The sequence below is a fragment of the Podarcis filfolensis genome (genome assembly GCF_964270895.1).
Source record: "Podarcis filfolensis genome assembly, chromosome: 17".
Taxonomy (NCBI): domain Eukaryota; kingdom Metazoa; phylum Chordata; class Lepidosauria; order Squamata; family Lacertidae; genus Podarcis; species Podarcis filfolensis.
This window is the reverse complement of record NC_139621.1, coordinates 3,762,195-3,788,085: the sequence shown is the minus strand read 5'-3', so window position 1 is coordinate 3,788,085 and position 25,891 is coordinate 3,762,195. Positions and strand designations below refer to the sequence as shown.

General features: G+C 47.7%; 1 protein-coding gene across 2 annotated transcripts; it reads left to right on the top strand.

Annotated features, from left to right (window-relative positions):
• Window positions 1-1,699: 1,699 nt before the first annotated feature.
• PNCK (pregnancy up-regulated nonubiquitous CaM kinase) lies at window positions 1,700-25,732 on the top strand. Of its 2 annotated transcripts, none has more exons than XM_083592411.1 (12): window positions 1,700-2,172; window positions 9,275-9,491; window positions 11,593-11,724; window positions 12,493-12,567; window positions 13,685-13,823; window positions 15,686-15,809; window positions 17,474-17,549; window positions 17,657-17,769; window positions 20,776-20,854; window positions 22,234-22,321; window positions 22,826-22,944; window positions 24,091-25,732. In XM_083592411.1, the coding sequence occupies exons 2-11, from the start codon at window positions 9,415-9,417 to the stop codon at window positions 22,934-22,936; spliced, it is 1,014 nt and encodes a 337-aa protein (XP_083448537.1). In that variant the 5' UTR covers window positions 1,700-2,172; window positions 9,275-9,414; the 3' UTR covers window positions 22,937-22,944; window positions 24,091-25,732. The 2 variants fall into 2 exon arrangements, with proteins under 2 accessions (XP_083448537.1, XP_083448536.1); XM_083592410.1 differs by lacking the exon at window positions 1,700-2,172 and adding an exon at window positions 2,305-2,461.
• Window positions 25,733-25,891: the final 159 nt, after the last annotated feature.

The following is a 25,891-nucleotide window of genomic DNA, read 5'->3' as shown; positions in this document are numbered from 1 at the left end:
AGATTAACGCTTGCAGTGGTGCCAACTTCAGGGGGCCTGGGCTGCCTGGGCACCCACAATTTTTTTGCTGTGGGTGCCTGGCCTCTACCCCTCCCCTCCCCTGCCAGTCGCCACCTTACCTCTGCTACTCCAGCGCCATGGGGGCGACTTAGACGGAGCCTGCCCCTACACCCCGTGGGCCTGCTGCGACCAGAGGCGCAGGCTCCGGCCCATTCACCACTGTGGCACCAGAGTGTGTGCACCCCACGCCATGCTGTCATGACATCACATGGCGTCATGAGGTCATGCCACACAATGTTACAACAGCGCTGCATGCGTGCCGGGCACCCACAGTCTGGGGTCTAAGTCGGCACTGCTGAACTGTGATTCAGTTCTTCTATCTGTGTCATCTATAAGAGCCTTGCTGCATCAGAATTTGGGTCAATCTAGCAGGGCAGGCTCAAGACATTTTGGCACCTGAAGCGAACCACTTCCTGCTGAGGAAGAAGGGGTGAGTGAACATCTACATCTGGAACAAGGGGGGTGGGGGAGATCTACATCAGGGACAAGGGTGGGAAGAGACCAGCAGCATATCCCATTTAATAATTAATAAATAAATAAATAAATAAATAAATAAAATAAAATAAAATAAAATAAAATAAAATAAAATAAAATAAAATAAAATAAAATAAATTTATTTGTATCCCACCCTCCCTGACCGGAGCCGGGCTCAGAGCGACTAACATCATATAAATAACACAGTATACATAAAAGCAGCCGTCAATTAATTAAAATACATCTTAAAATTAATTCAGACAATTTAAAATCTGGACAAATGGCAGCTATCAGGTTAAGATTGAGAGCGGTTAAAACCTCCCAGGACCAACTGTTTTCACTGATCATATAAGGACCTGTGAACAGGCTGGGATAGTGCTAGTTGCAAGTCTGCAGAACTTCACATACATTATCTCAGTAATCCTCGGAGTACCCCTCTAAGTAGAGTAGCATTATTATTCCCATGTTGAAAATGGATTGGGGTCATAAAATACTATTTTCAAAAAACTATGTTAGGAAAAAATGTGTTAGAAATTTGCCAAGAGGTTGCTGGGGGCGGGGGCGGGGGAGGCTGCCAAGGAGGCGGCAGATCCAGCCTCTGGGAAGCGCATCAAAGCTATTGCTGCCACCACAGTAGCAGCAGCGTTGGAAGCGGGCAATGCCTCCCCTGGAGGCTGGGTCTGTCACCACACCTTGTCTCCTGGGTGGGCCGGCCCTGTCATCTGGCACGGGATGCTCTGAACACCAGTGACTTTGCATGAGCTTGTGGAGTGGCTTTCAAGCAGGGCAACACAGGAACAGCCCTGCCTTGCTCTTTGCCCCAGAATCTGTAATAATAAGAACCACCACCAGATGCTGTTAGGAGGATGTTAGAGAGGCGAACAATCTGCTTACATGTGTCAACAAATAATTGAGCCACAGGCTTCCAGGGTCATTCACACGTAACATTTTAAGAGGGTTCAGTCTGCATACGCAGTAACTGAATGTGCAAATCACGGAGTGTACACACACTTGGCCCTGTGTAGAGACATACTGTAGCTGTGCTCAATACAAGGTGCCACGCGAACAAGCCTGTATTCAGAGTGTTTCACGTGTATGATCTGGTCCTTTTGACAACCATCCCGCAAGGTTAATTAGAATTGTTCTATGATATCTCTGAATTGCAGTTGGGGGGTGGGGGGTGGGAGGGTAGCGCTGCAGCACAGGCGGACTCAGTCCCTTCATGTCAGACGCGATCTTCCAACTTCAGCTCCCTCTGCCAAGAGATACACTGCCGCCGCACGTGGAGGCTCTGCTTCGGAGATCGTGCCCGACACCCTGGACCGATCGCATGTCCTCTAATGGTCCCTCCTTCTCAGACAGCAGCGGCTCTGGAGTGACCACTCGTGTCCCCCTCCGGCGATTTCCAGCCTCTCCGGAGAGACCAGGGCGCCGGCCAGTTATTGCCTTACAAGGCCGGGCCCGAGCGCTGCTTTAAGGGAGACGGGCGAGGAGGAGGGTGGAGGGAGCCGGCGCGCCAGGCGTGGAGGCGGGAGGCGGGCCGGGCTGCGTGGCTGGCTGGCTCCGTGGGCCGGGAAGGGGCTGCCGGGCTCGGGCATGGGCTGACTCCGCACGGCGCTCCCGCCCGGCTGCCAGCAGGTAGGATGGAGGGCAGCCATCTCGGGGGGGGGGGGCAGGGCAGGGCGAAGCGGGGCTGGGGAGGGAGTGGGTTTGCGCGCGCGGGAGTGGGCTGGGGGGGGCTGCTTGTGCGCGCGCGCGCATCCCACTCCCGCCGCCCCCGCGAGGCGCACGCAGCGCCAGTCTGGGAAGCGCGCAGGACGCGGACGCCGAAGGAATGCAAACGACGGCGGATTGCGGCGGGAGAAGCGCGCGCGCTGCTGGTGGTTCTGGCAGCGGAGGATCGGGCGCGGGAGTGAAAGGCGGAGAGGTAGGGCAGGGCGCCGGGAAGCCGCGCAGGGCTCGCGGGGGCAGGCGGGGGAGCGCGCACAGCCCTGCGGGTTGCCTCGCTTGCGCCCTGGCCGGGTCCCACGAGGCGGGAGCCCGGTCCGGGGTCCTGCGGGTGGGGAGGGGGCGGTGGGCGCCCAAGAAGCCCCGGGCGGCGGGGCGGGTGCGCGAGGGACAGGGATCTGCCTAGGTAGGCACAAGGAGAGCGCCAGCCAAGAAAGTTTGATGCACCTATGTAGGCATCGGATCTAACCTAGAAGTCTGGCTCTCGACGGGCAAATGATGGGCATCTTAAATTTGCTGCAGGCAGTCGAGGGATATCGAATTTGCCGGGTCTGTTTTGGTCGGGTGAAGCTCCCCAAATCGTTCTTCTTTGCTGTGTCCCCAAACAGGAGGATCCACCATTTGCTGAATTGTTTGTGTGTCTGTGAATATGTAAGGTTTCACTGAGCTGTTTTTGTTGTTGCCGAACACATGCGAGACTTGCCTGTTGTGCTTCTGTAGTAGAGCTCCTGCTCTGCTGTTTCTCTGCTTGCTGCGCCGAGCTGGCTAGTCGTCCAAGCTTGTATTAGTCCACCAACAGGTTCTTTTCTGTCTCCCCACCCCTCCTCTGAACCCTTTTTATCCATCCATCAGTTTGTCCAGCCATTTTCTGGATTCTTTCAGCCCCACATGCTCCCCTTCCCATGGCATCCTAATGTGCTGCCTCCGTAAAAATGCCTTTCCTCTTCATCTAATGCTTCATCATTTTCAGTCTTCATCAATATTGTGCACCAACTCTCGTCCCTCCATTCACATCTATGCACCACATCCAGATCCACCCTTTGCACACACTCCCCTCCCATGCCTCCATCCTTATCCATTCATGCCTATTTATATCACTTCATATCCATCTATGCAGCCTCAGGTCTGACTGTCACAAAATGAGACGGTACACATGCACATCCACATTTCAGTTGTATGCAAACACATGTTATTTACACCACAGATTCAAGTGTACCTCCAATGTACGTACATGCAGATTTTCAAAATCTCATGTACTGGCATACATACATGCAATCATATTCATGCAGTGTTTGATAATGCATCTGCATCTCCCTTGCGTTGCAGTCTTCACATACAGCCCCCCAGTGCTTTTTCCTGGGGGGGGGGCTGCAGGGGTACGCATACCCCTAAACATCTTGGGAATCTAAGTTTGGCCTCATTGAGGGGCAGTATTTCAATATGAAGAGGGAAATGAGAGTACCTCCTAAACATATTTTTTTTTGAAAAAAAGCACTGCAGCCCCCAGTTCCACAGACATCATTTGGGACTTCACACATGCGTTTCTAGCTCGCTGTGATCGTAATATGATGCACGATTTATGCAAACATTATGCTTTCCACTCAAATTTCCCAGTATGTTGGCAACATTCATTGCATGCCAAACATTACACTCCCCCAGCATATACCTCCATCATTCATTAAAAAAACAAGAGCAGTTGAATACACAGTCATCCCCCATTACAATCAGACACATTGGTCCTCACATGTAGATCCACATTCAGTCCCAGACAGCTATATAACCAAGATGTAACTGAGTGTTTTATAACGACCACAATACTCAGGTAAACAAGGGGAGAATGTGGTATAATTATGGACAGAGTATCAGATGGAGTGGAAAGACCTGCTGTTAATCTCAATGCCTTGGGCAATTTATTTCCAGCATTTTGTGAAAGTTAATCCTCACAGGCTTGTTGTGCAGATAAAAGGGGGTCACGATCCCAGCTATGCTGCCCTAAGATCCTTGAAGGAAGATACAAATGTGACAGTTAAATAAGAACAGTTTGCTAACACACACATATGTGCGCGCACACACCCGCCTCTTTAAACACCCTGGTTGGCAACGCAGTCCCTGATTTAAACATTCTCTTCTGTACACACATTTCAGCATAATTGGTGTTTATGCACATGGCACCTGAGGCACAAAATCCACATCCTTCCTAATTCTGCCCCCTACTATATATATATATATATGTGTGTGTGTGTGTGTGTGTGTGTGCGCGCGCACACACACACACACACACACACACACACAGTCTGAAAAGGGAAAAGGTTTCACATATTCCCACTCACTGTGTAGTCACCTTGTTTTAGTGAAAGGCACCCATGCAGATTTGATGGCAGCAGCAGCAGATTTTTAAAATAATAGTTAAGTACACTCTGTTCATTGTGGCTGGTGATAGGTGAGGGGTTGTGGAGGGGTGAGGGACTTCTGTGCCACAAAGACCTCTTGCAGGGGGAGCAGTGGCCTGAGGTCTTTGTGCCACAGGCCACCTTGCAGGCCACCTCCACCCCTCCCTGGCCAGCATTAGGTTCTGTGAGAGAGCCAGGATACCCATGGTTAGGGGTGGAAAGCTAGCTTTGTCGTCGTCCCCCCAAGTGTGACACTTCCCCTCACTTCTATCAGTGGCATACTTGGGGTGTTGAGTGTTCCTTGCCTTTTAGTGACTCCAACCATGGAGGACCAAAGTAGATGAAATAGCACCAGATCTGTGATTGGTACAGGCACTGCCCAAATCCCATCAGATTTCCTTATTGAAATTGCTGTATCTGCAGCTACAATTTGGCCCCCCCCCCAATAAAACACATCTGGGCACCCTTGTGGTGTGACAGCCCCAGTCTGATTTTTATCCCCACTTTCAGAACTGCTATTTAAAGCCCCGAACAATCTCTGCCTATTAATAAAGAAAACATCTGTGCTGGCCTTGAGAATCAAGCTTACCCTTCGTTGCCTTAGCCCATCTAATTGGTTCTGTTTTTTGGTCAAGACAATGCCAGGTCTGGGGTTGGCTTTTTTAAAGCCCCAATTGTAATGTCAGCCTCCACACTCCTACGTTTTTTATTTCTTCAGTAAATTTTTCTGCCACCACTCAGGGCAACACTCTCTCAAAGTGGCTTATAAGCATAACTAAAATAATATTAGTTTAATAACAACAACAACAACAACAACAACAACAATAATCCAGTTATAAAACTAAAAGGCCAGCAAAACACCTTTTGTAAAACTCAGGATGGAAACAGATCATTTTTAAAGGATATTTAAAAGTCACACGGGTGTGGTATTTTATGTTCCTTTTGTCTTACTTTTTCTTCTTACTTCTTTGGTTTATTTTGTGGTTAAATGTGTGTATCTTATTGTTTTGTTTGTTTGTTTGTTTGTAAGTGTGCCTAAATAAAACGTTTAATTAAAAAAAAGTTAACAAATACTTCCTCTGAGAGATAGTTTCAGAGATATGGGGCCACCACGGAAAAGGCCCTGTCTGTAGGCTGGGAAGTGGGGCCTCTGAGACTTATCTTAAGGCTTGAGCAGGTTCATATGGACTGCTGGGGAAGTTGATGCTACTCTCTGCCATCTGCAACTCCAGTTTGGATGTTTGTTGGTTCAGTCAGGAAGGAAGTGTAGGCACAGTTACACTCCCACCCCAAGCCTGTCCTACCACCAAGCAGCCACCATAGGCAGTTGGATGTTTGGAGGAATTGAGGTTGGTGGAGTGAGAGACAGACAGCTCAGATCCATGGGCCTCTTCATCTCAGTGCAACTTGCACAGGCAAACTTCCCGCTGGATTGCAAATTAAGGGGAGTGGGGGGGGGGCTGTCTTTTCAGTTGCCTTCTTCGAACACCCCAGGTGTGTTGGGTTGGCCCTGACCATGTGCCTGCTTTTCTGCACAATCCAAAATGTGTAGTGATTGTCTTTGGCAGAGGAAAGGGGCAACCCACATATTCTTCTTGGGATTTTTCAATGTTTTTAACCACCTCTGTGTCCCATATCCCTTCTGTTCCCAGGCATTGGGGCAGACTACACCAGTTAGAAAGCATCCTGAGGCCTAGCAGAGATGACACTTTTTAAAAATAAAAAAGTAATAAAGGCAAAGGGAAAAGAGATATCCTGGATGTATATTTTATACATTACTGTTAAACACCTTGACCAAATTCTATCTTCTTGATAGCTCTTCTGTTCCTTAGGCAGGGGTCTGGGTGCTGGAAGTATATTTTGCCAATCTGTCCCCATAAAAGTGGCCAGATTCTGTAACAAAGTTGACACTCTCTATCAGCAACTGTTTCACAGTTAAGGCAGGCGTGCACTCCAGCATAGCATCACATGCACGCACACACACGTGTACAATATGCAGAGTCCTAAAAGTGAGCAGTGGTCTACAAGTGTGGAGATGGAACTTTGCTCATGTAGTAACATTTTCTTTATCTCTTATCATTTAAGCAAAAATTACCTCTTGAAACTACAGGCAAACCACACACCTGAATTTATTTATTTTTAGTTGGCAAACCTTTTAGCTGGCTGCGGCACAGCTGCCATTCATTTCAATGGGGAGCTGGGTTTTAAGCACCCACCAATATTTGACCCAAACTGAACTTCTCTCCTTCTGGAAATTAATAAAAGGAAACTATCTTTCCAAATACTTACTGTACATAATTTTTGTCTGCCATTTCCTGTACATAATCTGTCTTCATCTTTTTGCATACCTATTATTTTATTGTCAATTATCTTTTGCTGTTGCTGCCACATACTGCAACTAGTCGCTGCTATAACGTATGGCATTAATTTCTCATTTTCAGCTTCTGCATAACCCTTCATATTTATTAGAGGAGGGGGAAGCAATGGTCCTATATTTACAAAATACTTGGTTTTTCTTTGTTCAGGTCTTTAGCCTAGGGTTTCCAGCTGGCCCCTGGAAGAAACACCGCCCAGCAGCCTGGCCGTGCTCCTCTGCAATTTAGCAGTCACGAGATCTGCAGAAATGAGCAAGCAACGCTTTTCACAGCATATTACTTGTTGATGTCTGCAGGAACTAATAGCACAAGTGCAAGGGCAAATAAAGAAGTAGACAACCCTGGCTTTATGTGGCCTGTTGCTACACAGTGATGGGGGAGAAGAGACTATAAACTCTTCAGGATGAAATGGCTAGTCTCTGCCCCCCCCACTTTTGCTTATGTGACCATAACAGCGGTTGAACGGCCTCCTAAATAGTCAGGAGATGAATCCCAAACACAATCAGCATTCTTTTTGTCTTGGACAGCTACTCATTACAAAAGAAAGAAAGAAAGAACTTTGCATAAAAATGTGCATATCCTAATTTATATAAAAGGTAAAGGGACCCCTGACCATTAGGTCCAGTTGCGAACAACTCTGGGGTTGTGGTGCTCATCTCGCTTTACTGGCCAAGGGAGCTTCTGGGTCATGTGGCCAGCATAACTAAGCTGCTTCTGGCAAACCAGAGCAGCACACGGAAACTCTGTTTACCTTCCTGCTGGAGCGGTACCTATTTATCTACTTGCACTTTGACATGCTTTCGAACTGCTAGGTTGGCAGCAGCAGGGACTGAGCAACGGGAACTCACCCCGTCACAGAGATTCGAGCTGCCAACCTTCTGATCAGCAAGCCCTAGGTTCTGTGGTTTAGACCACTAATTTATATATGTACGTGCAAATTTGGAAATAATGATGACAATAGAAATGAAAATATAATAAATTTCACCATAGTGGGGAAGACTTGTGGGCCTGCTCCGTCTGCTTTCCAGGTGCTGCAGATGGACAACTTCAAGGCCCTCTCCCTACTCTCTCTTCTAAGGGCTCTTTATCTTTAAATCACTCGGACCAGAAAGCTGTTCAAGTGGAGGACACCTTCAAATACAGAGGCATGTTCTCTGAAAGCTTTTCAAATAGGGGATGGTCTTCTGTAAAGTAGGACACATGAGCCCCCTATCTATATGCTCTGGCCTCCTAAACCAGCCCTAACCCCAACTGTCAGGAGTGAAGGAATATAAGGGATTACTTACGCAGACCCCTTACTTGCCCCATAGATGCATACTGTGCTGTTGCTCTTCCGCTTAGACCCAAAACTGCTTGCACTCTTGAGGAGTAGGGTGTGTGTGACTCCTCTTCTGACATTTCCAGAAATTCTTCCCTATGTATCAACCTAGAGGGCCCCTCAAGGGGGTTAGACTAGATGACCCTCGGGATCCCTTCCAACTCTACAGTTCTATGATTCCCCCGTGGATTCCATGCCTGGCACCAGGTCAGGGCATGATGGGACCCAAAAACTGCTGCTAATCAGGTTGGACCAAAACGTTTGCTGAATGAGGCAAAGCAGCAAATGGCACCCACCCATAAGCCAAGATGCATATAGGACCCAAGCAGCGGCAGAGCTAGCCACTCGGGCACCCGGAGTGGTGCATATGCTATGCACCTGGGGGTGGGGTGATCCGCCCAGGGGGGATTTTGTCACACACACCCCTGGGATAACACCCAGGGCATACCGCCCCACACCCCTTCCTCCGCCCCTGGACCCAAGGCAAACTATTTTTGCACCTGAGGGAGAAAATCTCACAGCAGAAATACACGACAGTAGAAATACGTGAATCAATTAAATTAATTAGAACAAAATAACAATTTGCTGCCCTTTCATGATACCCCAAACCAGCTGCTTGAGATGGCTGCTTTGCTTTGTCTAATGGTAGGGCCAGCAGCGGATTTTGGGCACCATTCAGGATGCCAGAGTGGGAGGCAGCTGGTTCTCTTCCAGGGATCCCAAGCGCCCAATGTCGCCTGGGAGACCTCCCATCTTGTTCATTTCAGAAAAGCTCGAACAGAGAACTTCTGAGTGGATCATAGCCAAATTAATACATCTGTATGCGGAGCAGGGGAGCTGTTTGGAATTTCTGCCACAGGCATCAAAGTGTCTTGACCTGGCTCTGCACTGGGCCCTACATTCGACAAATGTTTTATATCTCATGACAGAGGAATGATCTCTGAAGTTTCCAGCCGAAGAAGCCGTGGGAATGAGCTGACCCCATTTCAGTGATCTGTTTTGGGTGTGTGTTCCTTCCGACATCTCTGGGCCTAGCTATTCCTGCGCTGCCCGTCTGAAGCCGTCCGCAATGCCGCTCGGGAAAGGCTGGAAGAAAAAGGTTGAGGACATCACCAGCGTCTACGACATCAAAGAGAAGCTGGGCACGTGAGTGAACCGACAACGGCTAATGGAAGACCTGTGCGGGGCACTCTGTGCCATGTGGGTCCTGCCAACCACACCCAGCTGGGAACTGAGCTTCCTGGCACTTGTCATTCCTTGATTTTAAAGCCTCCTTTTGCTTCCCGTGTTCTGAGCTGCCCCTTCTCTGCTGCCCCAGCAGACTTCCTTAACCTGGTGCCCTCCAGAACTTTTGGACCACAAATCCCATCAGCCCCAGATGGCAAAGCAACATCCTCTCTTCCTCCCACCCACCTTAACATCATTTTCTCCCTCTGCTCCCAGCCCAGTCCCTGGCCAACTGATCTGAACCTACAGGGCTTCTCTCATGGGGATAAACTTTGGTTTTGCTCTGCCATTCCTCAAAGCCCTTCTCCTTAACTTCAGTTGACAAATCAGTACTCATTTTAAACGTTGTCAACATAAGCAGAATTAGCCTTTCCCATGGGTAGTGGTGCCCTTAAGTAATTTTAGATTTCAGACCTCATGGTCTTAAGGGTGGAGCTATTAGGATGGGTAAGGCTGACCACTTATTTTGGAATTTTTAAAGGCAGCTCTGCTGTGTTTGGGCACCCTCCTGTCATTCTGCTGAGCAGAGCCCTGTATGGCTGCCCCAAAATCCTGTCCTGATGGGACCACTGGGCAGGGAAGGTGATAGGGGTGGCTGTGTGCTATGCTGGCAGCTCACACCTTACCTTCCTAGTTCCAAGCCCAACATGATGCCTCCCTCAATCTGCCACTCTCAACCTGCCCTTCTCTTAGCCCCTTGGTCCTGCCCCATCTCCTCTGCTGCTCCAGCAGTTGGGCACCTGTTCCCCACTGCAGGGTGTCTCTTTCTGCAGAGACACCCCAGGAATGGCGCAGCCTGATGCACTTCATTTGCATGCTGTCATCCTATTGGCTGAACGGGGGGGGGGGGCTCTCACACAAGTCTGACGTGTATGGGACAATAATAGACCAAGATTCCAGGGAATCAGAAGTGGGGGAGTGAGAACAGCCACAAAGTTAACTCTTCCCTAACTGAGTGTACAAATCTCTCTCCCTCCCCACTTTTGGGGTTTTCAGTGCAGTTAGAGTGTGGAGTAGAATGGGGTAGAAATAGGTGCCATTTCAGGAGAGGCATGTAATCTGGAACATGACTCAACTCACCCCCTGCCCACCACTCCACAAAAAAACACTTATTCTGCCTGAGCAGGGGAAGCCGCAGGCCTGGGTCCACACATGCATACTCGTCAGCTGTTTTCTCTGTAGCATCCAGTGATTGCGAGGGAACTGGCATGTTGCTAGATGTCGGTTTAGAAACCCTTTCGCTGGAGGCAGCTCACACATTTATCGAAGGACCATCAGATCATGAAATGTCAAGCAGTAAACAGAGCTATGCAAATCTGTTCCCCATGTGATGAAGAAGCAGGATCCCGCTGTGAGCACTTGCAGTAACTCTCAAAAAGTTATTCCCCTTGTGCATTTTGGTAACACTTGGGTCATTTGCCCTATTAAAAGGAACCCACATCTGATTTAACTTAGTAGTGAAATTCTTAACTGTTTTTGCTGTTGTTCCCAGCACCAGTACGATGCAAGCCAAGGGGTTTTTTTGGACTGGGAACAAACGAATGCTAAGGGCTTCCTGTGAGAAAGTGAGAGAGAGAGAATCTGTGACATTTAAAAGCTGATTCGCTATTTTGCATCTTTTAGGCTGGAATCCTGTAACCACTTTCCTGGGAATAAGTCTCGCTGAGCCAACTCAGTGAAACTCACTTCTGGGTAAACATGCATATAGGATTGTGTTGTCAAGGGCTACTGCAGCTGTTTTGATTATCCCACCATCCCTGGCCAGACCATAATGGCTGCCTGCATCTTTACTGAAAATATTATAGCCAGTGGTGCAGTTAGGTACATTTAGACTCTGGATTTTATGTTTTTATGAGGAACACCTTTTTAGGGTAAAGCGTGCCACATGGGAAAACAGCTCTGTGGCATTGAGGGAGGTGTGTGTGTGTATGTGTGTGTGTGTGTGTGTGTGTGTGTGTGTGTGCAGACAGGTGGGTTTATTCTGCCTCCCTCTGATCCTCCTGCTGCCCTTTTCTGACAGAGGGGCCTTTTCAGAGGTGGTCTTGGCACAGGAGCATGGATCCCAACGCCTTGTAGCTCTCAAATGCATTCCCAAGAAAGCTCTGCGGGGCAAGGAAGCAGCAGTGGAGAATGAAATCGCTGTTCTCAAAAAGTAAGTAACTGTGTGTGTATGTGTAGAGATAGATACCTAGATATATTCATGTTCCTTCTGGAATATAAAATGCATCCTCAGAATCTGCTTTCATTACTGGGGTTCAACTTTGTTCAAACAATGGTGATATTGTTAGTTTTATTATGTGCCTCAAAGCATGTACAGAGAACCTTTCCCTGAGTGACTAAAGTCTAGTCCCTACAGATCTGGGATTGGGGAGCTAGGATATGTGGCTTTCAGTTAGACTTTTAACCCCCCCCCCCGAGCATTTCTTATGCACTGGGTCTCTTGGTTTTTGAGCAACTGACCACAGGTTCAACATCTTGCAATATTGTTTATAAATTGGATTTATTTCTTAAGTTTCCTCCAAGGAGTTCAGGTTCTTTCCCCCCTCCATCCCAGGTGAGTTAGGCTGAGAGGTAGTGATTGGCCAAGGTCACCTCGCTCACTTTGTGGCTGAGTGGGGATTTGAATTAGGGTCTAGCTTGTCATGCAAGCTCAGTCTGTTGAAATTCCCTCTTCTACACCCATGTTAAAGATTCAGGGGGAGCCCTTTCCTCTTTGAGCCACCCTAATTTGAATTTGCGTCTCCCCAGTCCAAGTCCAGCTGGACTCACCACGGCACTCTCAAGCCTTGCATGTAAACCTTTGACTGTATTATGTTCTAGACACAAGCCTGTCTCACAGCCAGGGGAGAATCCCAGGATTTTCTGACTCATGCCCACTCCTCCATCTCTTAGTTTCTGTTTAATCTCACTGGCACTGCAGGATTCAGCATGAGAACATTGTGGCTCTGGAGGACATTTATGAGAGCCCCACTCACCTGTACCTGACCATGCAGCTGTGAGTAGAAGTCCCTTGTGCTATTCATTTGGGTCTGGGTCGGGGGTGTCCCCAGAGTGTCTTGGAGATGGCTAGTCCTTTCTGAATTGGCTGGGAGTGGCAGGTGTGACAAGTTCAAGGGCTGATGGAGCACATGCAGCTACAGGTATTTAGTACTGCTGCAGATAAGAGTTAAGGGGCTACGGCCAGGGCTTAATGCAGAAGCCGGCCTTTGAAGAGAGACCTGACGACGGGAGAGAGGAAGTGCTGTGTTGGAGGATCTCGGCCCATTAGGATGGCTTAAGCCAGGCATGTCCAAAGTCCGTCGTTTTGGGGGCCTAATCTGGCCCCTGTGGCAGTAATCCAAAAAATAGCTTTAAAAACTTTGGGGTAAAATCCTAAAAAAAGCTCAACAACATTGGTCGGCCCTCTAACATGTTCACTTCATCAAATCTGGCCCTCTTTGAAAAAAGTTTGGGCATCCCTGGCTTAAGCATCTTAGAATATACCAGTCTTGACTCTTGTTATTCGGGAAGGGCAGGCAAAATCTGCAAAAGAAACTATTGCAGAAGGTAATTTTTGTAGGGGGAGTTAGATGATAGAACACCTGGATCAGGGCTGGCCCAATACATTCTGTTGCCTTATATAAAATTCAAGGTGTAGTCATAGGTATATCAGTATCCAAAGTTGAATTGTCAAATTGTGTTAGTAGTGTTATTATGGTTTTTGTTGTTTGTGTTTTTTGCGGTTGTTGTTTGTATTAAAAAAATGATTAAATAAATTTTTTTTAAAAAGACAAGATCTATCTCCCTCCCAATCCATGCATTTCATGTAAGGGAGTTAACCGGACCTGCAGTTTAATATTTGGGCACCATCTGCACATTTAAAGCCATATCATGCTACTTTGAGCAGTCATGGCTTCCCCCAAAGAATCCTGGGAATGGTAGTTTGTTAAGGGTGCCAAGTGTTGTCAGGAGGCCTCCCATCTCCCACACAGAGCTATAATTCTCAATATGGCTTAACAATCAATCCCTCTTCCCAAGAAACTCAGGGAATTGCAGCTTTGTGAGGGGAACAGGGGCCTCCTGCTTTAAATGTAGATGGGCCTGGAGGTAAGCCACCTGTCTCTGGTTTGCAGCGTGACAGGAGGAGAGCTCTTTGACCGCATCATTGAGCGGGGCTACTACACCGAAAAGGATGCCAGCCAGCTCATCCGGCAGGTGCTGGAGGCAGTGAACTACCTGCACGATCTGGGCATTGTTCATCGGGATCTCAAGGTGAGAGCACAGAGGGCCCTGGGATGGTCTGGGGCAGGAGTGGGGGTGCTATGTCAGGGGTGGGGTAGGTGAGCATGTGGTCTCTTGGGTGCCAGACGAAGACATTTTAATCTTCTCAGGCTTTGAAACTGAATTTTTAAAATCCACTTAGTTTTAAACCTGTTGTGTATAGCTAGTGATGTTGTGTATTTTCTGTGTTGTTTTATTTTCTGCTGCCGATTTGTTTTCTCTCCTTTTGCTGTGTTTTAAAGTGTTATTGTTTGCAACCAGCCCAGAGAGCTTGGCTATTGGGTGGAATTCAAGTGCTACTAATAAATGAATAAAGCAGGGAGGGAGGAAAGGCTACAGTCGCTGCTCACACTTCCATAGGCATTCCTTTTCATTCCTGGGGGGCCTTCAGAACTTGTGAGCCACCAAGCCGAATGCAGCACATGAGCCACATATGCCCGCCGGCCAGGTCACATTCCTCCCCACCATTTTCTGCATCTGCGGGTGAACTGCAAAAATGGGAGATTTGTTGGAGAACTTGGATGGACTGCACTTGGCTTGATAGGCCTGTGCAAGTTGTGCATTGAGTGGGTTAGAGTGGGTTAGCAGGTGGTGCGTGGGGCCTCTGTTATTTCTCAAGCTGATGGAGAAAGAAGTTGCGTGGGGACAGTCCTTGGTTCACATGCTAGTGGCAAAAACCAGACTTAAATTGGGGAGATTCAAATCCCTCCTCACCCATGAAGCCCATCGGCTGAACTCTTGGTACAACTGCCTCAAGTTTTTGCTTGAGGAATCTAATATTTATAGATAGAATTGTAGAGTTGGAAGGGATCCTAAGGATCATTTAGCCCAACCCCCTGCAATGCAGGAATCTCAATAAAGCATCCCTGACAGATGGCCATCCAATCTCTGCTTGAAAAGCTTGCAGATGATGATGATGATGATGATGATAATAATAATAATAATAATAATAATAATAATAATAATAATAATAATAATAAATTATTTGTACCCCGCCCATCTGGCTGGGTTTCCCCAGCCACTCTGGGTGGCTTTCAACAAAGATTAAAAATACATTAAAATATCACACATTAAAAACTTCCCTAAACAGGGCTGCCTTCAGAAGTCTTCTAAATGTCAGGGAGTTGTTTATCTCTTTGACATCTGGTGGGAGGGTGTTCCACAGGGCGGGCACCACTACCGAGAAGGCTCTCTGTCTGGTTCCCTGTAGCTTTGCTTCTCGCAGTGAGGGAACTGCCAGAAGGCCCTCGGCTGTGGACCTCAACGTCTGGGCAGAACGATGGGGGTGGAGACGCTCCTTCAGGAGGAGCTGGCAAAGAGCCCCTTCAGGGACTGGCTGGCTACAGAGTTCATGGGGGATTCAATAGTGCAGCGCAACCCAGTGAGCTTGAAGGAAGTGCCTGTCAGCCGATGATGGGCACTGACTTCAAGCTATGGTTTTTTGCCGGGTTTGGGCTGGCTAGGGAACTTCGTAGTGAAACTGATCCCAGTTGGTTTGCTCTCACCAGCTGACTGGTGGTCACAAGAAGCCTCTCTAGCCAATGTACAATTGGAAGTGCACTTTAAGGCTCCCAGCTGTGCACTGGGAGCCATGTCTCCAGTTGCCCCTCACCTGGCATCAGATGTTATACCTGGTGTGCAGCCAGCCGCTGGCCATGGTTTTGGGGGAAAGGGCTCAGGGCAAAGTAGGCCAGTGGGATGGACAGTCAGCCATGTTTTACTATTTTGTTTGTCGCCTTGGGCTCCTTTGAAAGGAAGGTGTGTCTGCCAGTCCATCAGTTGGGTTGCTTAAGGGAAAGGAGAAACGGAACTAATATGCAGGTAACCCAATTCTGTGCTACACCCCCAAACAGCCTGAAAACCTTCTCTATGCTACTCCGTTTGAAGATGCCAAGATTATGATTACAGACTTTGGGCTGTCCAAGATTGAGGCTGATGGGATCATGTCCACAGCTTGTGGTACCCCTGGCTACGTGGGTGAGTGTGGCACAGGGGGAGGTGGGCATTGTAAGCTGAGTGGGAGCAGTAAGATGGAGGGTGCCTCTGCAACTAAAAGGGGAAATACATCTGCTTTTAGCTATTCTTCATGTAATTATGGCAAGCTGCAAAAATGGTCTGGTTGGCTGCTCTTTCTAGGGCAGATAATATACAGATGGATGCCTGAAGTATGGATGTTGTGGGGTTTGTGGAGGGATTGAGGTAACAAAGTATACATAGGCAAAACACTGTTCCATTGGCACAGCTTCCAAAAATACTGCCCATGTGTATAGACATAATCTTGAGGTGAAGAATTCTCTATGCTAAAAAGAAAGAAAAAATGCCATGATAACCTGAATTCTACATAAAATTATGTAACCTTTTTTCTGCTGCTACTATCACTGAGGATAAGCAACAATTAGAGGGCACGGAGGCTGTACCCATGACCCCTGGCCAGTGGCATAGTGTGTGGGGTGCCAGGGGTGCTGTTGCCCCAGCCACACAATCGGGTGGGGACATGAACAAGGCTCCTCCTTCGCAGAGATCCCTGTCATGCCCCCTGTGCCCCGTCCCTGCCTGGCACATGAGTGCCTACCCAGAGGCAGTGGGGGCCAAGGTGCATTGAGGATGCCCTTCACCCTCCGCACCCCAGTCCCACACTTGCCTGCCATGCGTGCGCACACACCCGCCCTAGGCGCTGGCAAACAGTGCTACGCCACTGCCCCTGGCAATCTTACACCCATGGCTTTTGAATCTTTGCCAGTCATTAGGTTTACACTTCCATGCATGTTTTTCATAAGTATTCATGCTGCTGCCTTTTAATTAATTACCAGACAAAAGCTGAGGTTTCCAGGTGGCAAATTTGGAGGCGTTGCTGTGCCCCTACAGAATGTCAGCATACACACAACCCTGTTTTGTAATCCCTCAGATTCTCCCAACTGGAGTGATTCAGAAGTGGGTGGGTTGGGGGTGACCTAGCTAAGGCCGCTCGCCCTTAATTGTGCAGGGTCGCAGTGCTACATGAGCACACAGGGGTGCATTGTGAACAGGTACAGTCGACAACAGAGGCCTAGTATGACGCTTGGCAGCAGGCAGGCAATGTTCTTGGATATTGCCGACAGGGTGAAAGGCTGCTCTGAATTTTGGGAGAGGTTCCTGGGCTCAGATCTGGGTGGGGTGGCAGGGAGAGCCCTGCTGTCTGTCACAGAAGGAACTCTGCCCCTTAATTCTAACTCTGTGGCGGTCAGGTTGCATTTGCTCAGAGAAAATAATTCCGTATGCACTCGGGGTAACGTTATTTGTACAAAAGAGGGAGCATAGTCACAAATAGGAGGGTTCTACTAAGTTAGAAAGTTAGAGGAAGCGGGGGCTGCAAGAACAACAGCACCTTTCAAGAAACATTTTGTGGGAGGGTGGGCCCTGTGTGTGCTGCTACACTGTCAGGCAGGGATGCACAACCTGCAGCCCTCCAGATGTTGTTGGACTACACCTCCCATCATCCCTGATCACTGGCTATGCTGGCTGGGGCTGAAGACAGTTGTAGTCCAGAAACGTCTGGAGGGCTCCAGGTTGTGCCCCCCTGCTAAAAGAGGTGGAACTGAAGAAGGGGCACACATCAAAGCACCATGCCCTGCCCTCACTCTTGCCCATTGTGTCCTCTACAGCCCCTGAAATCCTGGAGCAGAAACCGTACGGAAAAGCTGTGGACTCCTGGGCGCTTGGCGTCATCTCCTACATCTTGTGCGTATCTTTCTCTCCCTTCTCCCCTGGACAACCTCTTGCATGTTACCACGGGTAGCGGCCTCTGTGCAGGCCTTTGATTCAGTGCCCTTTGCTGCTCCCTGCAGGCTCTGCGGTTATCCCCCTTTCTATGATGAGAACGACTCTGAGCTTTTCAACCAGATCCTGAAAGCTGAGTATGAGTTTGATTCTCCATACTGGGATGATATCTCTGAGTCAGGTGAGTGGAAGCGGGAGGAGGGCCGGGTGGGGGGCATAGGGAGGGCCAAAAAAAGAGAGAAAACACATACTCCAAAAAGTGGACAAACACTCATTTATGAAAACTGAGAAATAATTAGCATAATTTACAGGGAAACACAGCAGAGCCAACCTGCTCTGTCCAGGAAGGTATTGCCCGAAACCAGATGTTAATAACTCATCTTATATTGTTGTGAGGTTTACCAAAATAAATCAGTCCCTCATGTTTTAACTTCAGTCTTTATGGGAAATTAGATACAAGACAGACAGAGGGCCATCTTGTAGGCTCTCTCGTTGGAGACACCACGGAGATGTATCTGAGCTGTTACTTCAAAGCTGCAAGAGTCCTGTGGGTGTTTCAGTCCAGACTATTTATATATTATGACAACATAGCAGCTAGTCAAAAAGCAGCAGCATAAATCTTGGTGCTATTAAACTTGGAACCCCCAGGAGGCTTCAAAGAGGGCAGTAAGAAAACGAGGAGGAGGAAGATAGCATTGCATTGGTGAAGGGGTTTCCATGCCAAGCAAAAAGCAAAGCCTCGCCGTGGATTTTTTTTTAAAAATGATATTTATTAAAGTTTCAAAAAGAATTACAAAAGTAAAAAAGAAATAAAAAAGAAACAAAAAATACAAAATACAGAAAAAATAAAAACAATTAAAAATAAATCCATCTTTCCATATCTTGCCTTTCATTTACTTATTTCCCTGACCTCCTCACACCTCCCTTTTTTGTATTCCAGTTCAAATGGTTAATTCAGCAAATCCTTTCCCTCTTTGTTTTTATCTTAATTCTTTATCTTAATATATTATGGCTTTATATTTTCACCTGTTAACAATCCATTTTTACATACTCCTTTTTAACATTGTTGCTAAAACCACTTAATTTCATTCCGACATCATTTTGACATTCATTAATTTTGCAATGTTTCTGTAGATAGTCTTTAAATTTCTTCCAATCTTCTCCCTGGTCTCGGATTCTGTTAGTCATTTCCGCCAATTCCATATAGTCTATCACCTTCATCTGCCATTCTTCCAGGGTGGGTAGGTCTTGTGTCTTCCAATACTTTGCAATGAGTATTCTTGCTGCTGTTGTAGCATACATAAAGAAAGTTCTATCCTTCTTTAACACCAACTGGCCGACCATGCCCAGGAGAAAGGCCTCTGGTTTCTTCAAGAAGGTATATTTAAATACCTTTTTCATTTCATTATAAATCATCTCCCAGAAAGCCTTAATCCTTGGGCACGTCCACCAAAGGTGAAAGAATGTACCTTCATTATCTTTACATTTCCAACATTTATTGTCGGGCAAATGATAGATTTTTGCTAGCTTGACTGGTGTCATGTACCACCTGTATATCATTTTCATAATATTCTCTCTTAGGGCATTACATGCCATGAATTTCATACCTGTGGTCCACAACTGTTCCCAGTCAGCAAACATAATGTTATGTCCAACATCTTGTGCCCATTTAATCATAGCAGATTTTACCGTTTCATCCTGAGTATTCCATTTCAACAGCAAGTTATACATTCTTGATAGTATCTTAGTTTTGGGATCTAACAGTTCTGTTTCCAATTTTGATTTTTCCACCTGGAAGCCAATTTTTTTGTCCAGATTGTAAGCCTCCCTTATTTGATAATAATGAAGCCAGTCTCGCACTTTATCTTTTAGTTTCTCAAAACTCTGCAATTTCAATTTGTCTCCTTCTTGTTCCAAAATCTCCCAATATTTCGGCCTCCCAATATTTTGGGTTCATTGCAAGGCAGTGGCGGCTGGCAGATCTGGCCGTGGTGTGACAACTAGGCAGCACCAGTGGACAGCTGCAAGATGCCACACGGAACTGTTGAGAAACATGGAAAAACGAAGGCAGGAAAGAAATGGTTATGAAGGAAGAATAAAAGCGTGAGAAGGGAGTGGGGCAGTATGAAAATACTTTAAGCTGAGCTTGAAATAATTGCTCTCAGCAGAAAGTCACAGGGAATGTACTGACTGTGAGTGAAGTAGTCTGAGCACCCCAAACATTTGCAGCCGCACGTGGTTTTGAAAGCGGGATTAACTATGACCCTACCTGCCCGTAGCCTTATGAGCACAGGTGATCATGAATGCACAATAAAAAGGGCAGCTGGAGGTGTCCATAGAATGGTGATCTACATAAAGGAAATGTCTCAGTGGATAACTCTTTTAGAGGAAGGCTTTCCACTTCAGGCAAGATCATAGACCGTGAAAACCATCTTACTTTGGCCAGCCTTCCTCTGCATCCAGTTTAGGGAGTGTGATAATTTTTACTTCAATGAGTTTATTTTGTTAGAAACTTATTAGGAGACCCCAAATGGAAGAATTTTGTTGATTAAAGAGACATTGGATAGGAAACAGTATACATTTGCCTCACTGTATGCCCCAAATAGTAAACAAAAACAATTTATAATCAAAATGCTTAAGAAATTGATGAAGTTTTCAAAAGCAGAGGTAATGTTGGCCAGAAGCCTAAATTGAAGTTTATTATATGGTTAGAACAAATAAAAACAGAAATATTGTAAACAAAGGAAACACTGAAAACCCCCCACCCAATTACAGTAAAATAACTTGTTGGAGAAAAAGACGTGGGTGGAATCTTTCTTCCTTAAGTGGTGGATTTCTGTGTGGAGTGAGAGGTTTGTATGGAAGAGTATTACAATAACTGTCTGAGGTGGTAAAAGTGTAGATGCAGAGGTACTATGTCACTGAGAACTAGGGATCCATCTTAACAGTAGGCTTTTCAGATAACTGGCAATTGTTGTCCATTGCCAACAACAAAAGGGAACAGCATCACTATTGCTCCCTGCACTTTTCCTCAGCCTACCACATTAACCGACAAAATGATGGTTCAGCAACCAAGAAAGTGAGTGTAGCCATGCCAAGGGCATGTGCCCCTTGGGTTGCCAGGGAGACACTTCAGGCAACCACCTTTTGATTAAATCGTGAGGCTTGCCCCTTTGTTTCCACACAGCCAAAGATTTTATCCGACACCTTCTAGAACGGGACACTGAGAAGCGATTCACCTGTGAACAGGCCCTGCAGCACCCCTGGTAAGTCCCACCTGAGGGGGGGTCTGCAAAGGTCTTGGTGGGAAGGGGAAGGAAATAATTTTGCCCACTGCTGGCATTTCTGTTGTGTGGTGAAGAAGAGTTTGGGAGATACAGTGGTACCTCGGGTTACATACGCTTCAGGCTACATACGCTTCAGGTTACAGATTCCGCTAACCCAGAAATAGTGTTTCAGGTTAAGAACTTTGCTTCAGGATGAGAACAGAAATCGTGCTCCGGCGGTGCGACGGCAGCAGGAGGCCCCATTAGCTAAAGTGGTGCTTCAGGTTAAGAACAGTTTCAGATTAAGAATGGACCTCCGGAACGAATTAAGTACTTAACCCGAGGTACTACTGTATGACAAAGATACATACATAATACTGCATTAGAACAATACAGTGTTTTGTTTCATGATCCAAGCTGCCCCCATTTTTGGTGTTCCCATATTATCAGCAATGGCCCTTTAGTGTGTGTGTGTGTTTGTGTAACACACACACACACACACACACACACACACACACACCCTTTGGGAAAGGGAAAGATGGTGTGGAGAGCAGCCATGAGGAGGGGGGCACTCTAACCCTTCCATGATTGCTCTTTCTTCTCCCTAAATTCTCCGTTCTCCTGGCTTTTCTGCCAATGGACTAAAAATGCATTTTGGGCTAGGGAGGGGCCAGCTGGTAAGGGAATATGAAGTGAAGAGCAGTGGGAAGAAGGTTAAGCACTTTCTCGTCCACTCAGAATGTTCCTTACCAAGCTTTGCTTTTCTTCAAAACAGTGGTGAGGCTCCACTAGATCAATTTGATTGTAACAGGAGGGAAAACAATAGATCACATTTCCGCTGGGTTCCGCCCAACTTTTGGGGGCCGGGCGCATGTATGACGTCACGTGGCAGAGGAGGCTCACCGGCGCCTGTTGCAGTAAGCGCCTGTTGCTTACTGGGGCCTTGAAATTTTTGGGGGGCCTTGGCCCTGGCCCCAAATGGCGCCCCTGTTCTGTGTATTGCTTTGATTCCACAACCTTCTGTATTCTGTTGGAGCTTAGGCCCACCTGCAGGCCTAGTACTGAGTACTTTAATTCAGTACCTTAAGTGGTCTCTGAAAATTATTCTGTCTGGAATGAAATAGGTAGCAAGATTGCACACCAAAGCCTCATGATAAATCCTGCTTTTCTGCTCTGCTCCACATCTTTCACAGTTTATACGTGTACAGTACCACGTTAAACCATAGACACCAGGGCACCAAGATTTTCACACATGTGAATATGAAGTGGCCAGAAAGTGAGATTTGTATCAGTTGAGCTAGACCAGTCCCAGACCAGTGATGACACCAAGGCAAAATAATCTAACAAAAGATAATTACCCTGCCTGTTATGTATTTCAGGATCTCTGGGGACACGGCTTTGGAGAAAGATATTCATGGCTCTGTGTGTGAGCAGATCCAGAAAAACTTTGCTCGCAGTCAATGGAAGGTAAAGAGGAATGTTTAACTTTAACCCAAGTTGGAGAAGGGTTTGCATTCTTTCTGAAGTGCTTAATTTAAAGGAAGTGGTTCTAGGGTCCCTGCAAACCTCTGCTTCACACCTGATAACAGGTGTAGGATGGGGTTTTTGTGACATGGCCAGAATGAACTTGTGGGCCTCATTAAAAGCATGACCTGCAATAATAATAATAATAATTAATAATAATAATAATAATAATAATAATAATAATAATAATTTGTTATAACAGAATAAAACTTCAAACATTAAAAACTTCCCTATACAGGGCTGCCTTCAGATGTCTTCTAAAAGTTGTCTAGTTGTTTATCTCCTTGGCATCTGACAGGAGGGCTTTCCACAGAGCGGGCCCCACTACCAAGTTTCCCACCACTGCAGAAGAGTTTCCCCTGCTAATTTCTGCAGACCAAGCTGCTGCTTCAGGCCGGGCAGTTTTCTGTTAAGCTGGCAACCTTTTTCACACTTCCATTCTTACAGCGAGCATTCAATGCCACATCCTTCTTGCGCCACATCACCAAGCATGGACCTGGTGCGGAGGGCGAGGAAATTGGAGAGGCCACTTCTGGAGCGCATCATGGGAAGTGGTGACCAGAGAGGTGCGTGTGATAGAAGAGCATTTTGCCAGCTGGGGGCTGCTGGGGGCTGGGAGGGGGGCAGATCTCTCACTTCTTTCTGCTCACTAGCCCGTTCTCTTTACCATTCGCTGGATATGCAGAAATTAAGCAAAGGCGGCTTCTCTTAGCGTGGAAGCTAAGCAAGCGAGGCCTTTCCTTTTATTTCTGCTTGTCAGTGTTATTTTAAAATCACCGGAGCAGGAATGTAATCAGAAGCTATGCAGTTGTGGGGAGGGACTAAGCCTGAGAGCCATACTCACAAGACTACCTTTGCCGCTCTCTGCCCGCTTGGCCTGCGTTTTGCAACAGAGTGTCAGAGGGAGACAAGTCGAAGGGCATCATGCAGAAGGGGGTGGACTCTCCTTCCTCGGAGGTTTTTAAGGTGATGGCCATCTGTCAGGGCTTCTTTGCTGCAATTCCCGTATTGCAGTGGGTTGGACTAGATGACCCTCGTGGTCCCTCCCAACTCTACAATTCTGTGAAAAACTCCAGCCTTTCTCAACCTTGGGTCCCCAGATGTTTTTGGCCTACATCTCCCATCATCCCTGACCACTGGTCCTGTGAGCTAGGGATCATGGGAGTTGTAGGCCAGAAACATCTGGGGACCCAAGGTTGAGAACTACTGTAAGGGGTACATTGCCCCCATCGGTAGGTTTTTCTGCTTCCTGCTCATTGGTTTTGTGGCATGGTTAGAGCTCGGGAGGGAGGAATGAGGTGGGGGAATGGCCGTGGCAGGGATGCGCAGGAGGGATCCACTAGGGCACGGCTAACCAAGCTGAATTGTGCACAGAGAGCGAGAGAGCGATTTGGTTCACTCTCCAGGCTGCTCTCTGAGAGTGACTGCTCCTAGGGACTGCTAGCAACCCAGCCTAGTCCTGGCTGCCATGTTTCATTATTGCAAGCACAGTGCACAAGGAAACCTGGTAGCTGGGACTAAGGCATGGGCAGCATACAGAAATAGGCTGCAGGGCAAATAGCAATGGGAAGGAGGGGAAGTCTCAGTGGGTGCAAGAAGGTCTTATCCTGGACCAGGGCTCCAGAAGATGCTTTGTCCTGGGAGTCCTGGAAGGGCGGGGACTTATTATCACAGAAATGGCCTGTCTTTAACCCATTTCTTGCCACCCGCAGGTGCCTGGAGAGCCTGGGCCGCTGCCCTTTGCATGAGCTACCCTCCTGCATGCGGCTTCACAGCCATGACGCTGCGCCAGTACCCTCACCCAAGAGGTGGGCGTGCCCTTTCATTTCCTGCTCCCCCTTCTGGGGACATCTCTGCCCTGAGGGGCCCAGGAGTCACGTCAAGTCAGCCACTGTCCAGCCTGCTTTTAGCAGGGTTTGAAGTTGCCCTGCTGCCTGGGACCAAAGCCCGCCTCCCCCTTACGTTACGCACCACACCTTCTTCCATGTTGGCTGTAGAGCCCAGCGAGAGCCCTGGATGGCTTTGGGCGGGGGAGAGGATGCTGTGTTGGTGGAGGGGCTGAAAAAGACACCCTTCCCTATAACCCGTTGGGGGGATTCCAAGATGGATTTGAGACTCTTTCTCCTCCCCGTGAGAGTAACAACATGGTAGCTGCCGAGCAGAGAAGATCCGGTGGAGCAGAAGGACCCCACAGTGTGGGAATAGTGGAATGGTAAATCGTAAAAAAGCAGCCGCCAGGAATCCTGAGACAGGGAGGTGCCATTTGATAGACATTGGGGAGACCTCGGGAGTTGGGCTCCAGAAGGTGAAGACAGATGTAACATTTAAAAGACGGGTGCTGGTGGTTTGTAGCAGCCTCACTGTCTCCAAACTAACTTATACTTTTCTGTCACGGGGTGCACATTTTGGGATGGGGGTGGGGATTCTGGAGGGTTTTTTCTTAGCATGGTTCAGCTTGAACCAGGGAGAAGTCAGCTGTGATGAACACCAATTCGCAAGTACCCAGGATATCTCCAACTTACACCTCCACATTCTGAAGCAGTTTTGTAGCCATTTAAAAACAAACAAACGTTGAGGTTGTGTTTCCTTTTTTTAAGATGAAGGAAGGACACATCTGAGCCTCAGCGCATGGGCAGTGCTGCCGCAAGTAACAAAACCGTAAGAGGCAGACAGGTCTGCTTCACGGACAAGGCATGGGGCAAGGATGTGGGGCTGACACATTGCCTTGCAGTAGGAAGCCACTGGCCCATCCAGCATTTGACTTGTTGGCATGAGTTGCTTAGCTGGTGCTGCCCTGTGGGGCAAGAGCCTGCTCTGAGAATGCTACGTCTGTCTTTACTTCTTGCTGATTAGTGTTTTGTTTTTCAGTTGGGCCAGTTAGACAAAGTGCTGGTAGATTCTAGGGAAAGAGAGAGTCAGCTGGGACCAGCCAGGAGCAGCCAAGGCCTCCTGGATTCATCAGGTGCTCTGCTTTATGTTCACAGATCCGTCGCTACTTGCCCCTCTCCCCAGGGAAGAACTGGGCTCCATAGGACAGTTGCAGTCCGAAATAAAGTTGCTTCTTTGAGTGCAGCTCAGGGGTGCCCCACATGGCGGGGGGATGGGCTATCCCCTAATGTTCCCCAAAAGATATTGGTGGGGAAAGCAGGGGGGTCAGCAAGGTCAGTTGCCCTCCTCCTCTATTCCACACCCCCACCACCTGCCCTTGTATTCCTGTCAGACTGAACATTTGCTTTGCCGTGTTGCTCAGAGCTGGAGATTGTTCTTGTGGTTCTTGTGGGGACTGGGGGGGGGTTGTTTCCGTCATGCTTCCCCTCCCCACACGTGTCAATAAATGAAAACTGTAACACCGTACAGGAATGGTCGTCCTTTCTGTGTGAAGCCGGTCCTCTTCTCCCCCATCCACAGGCTATAACAAGCAGAGATGCCTACCTAGAATGTTGCCCTGCCAGAGAATCGGTGGCACTGCTTCACATATTATTTCTCCGACTTGTTTCTACCAAATAATGAGAA

What these genes read in the sequence shown, in the direction of transcription:
- PNCK (XM_083592411.1), top strand. Translation starts at nt 9,415, where the DNA reads ATGCCGCTCGGGAAAGGCTGGAAGAAAAAGGTTGAGGACATCACCAGC. An exon ending in CAGGCCCTGCAGCACCCCTG is followed by an intron (nt 20,855 to 22,233) that starts GTAAGTCCCACC and finishes TATGTATTTCAG; the next exon opens with GATCTCTGGGGACACGGCTT. An exon ending in TTGCTCGCAGTCAATGGAAG is followed by an intron (nt 22,322 to 22,825) that starts GTAAAGAGGAAT and finishes CCATTCTTACAG; the next exon opens with CGAGCATTCAATGCCACATC.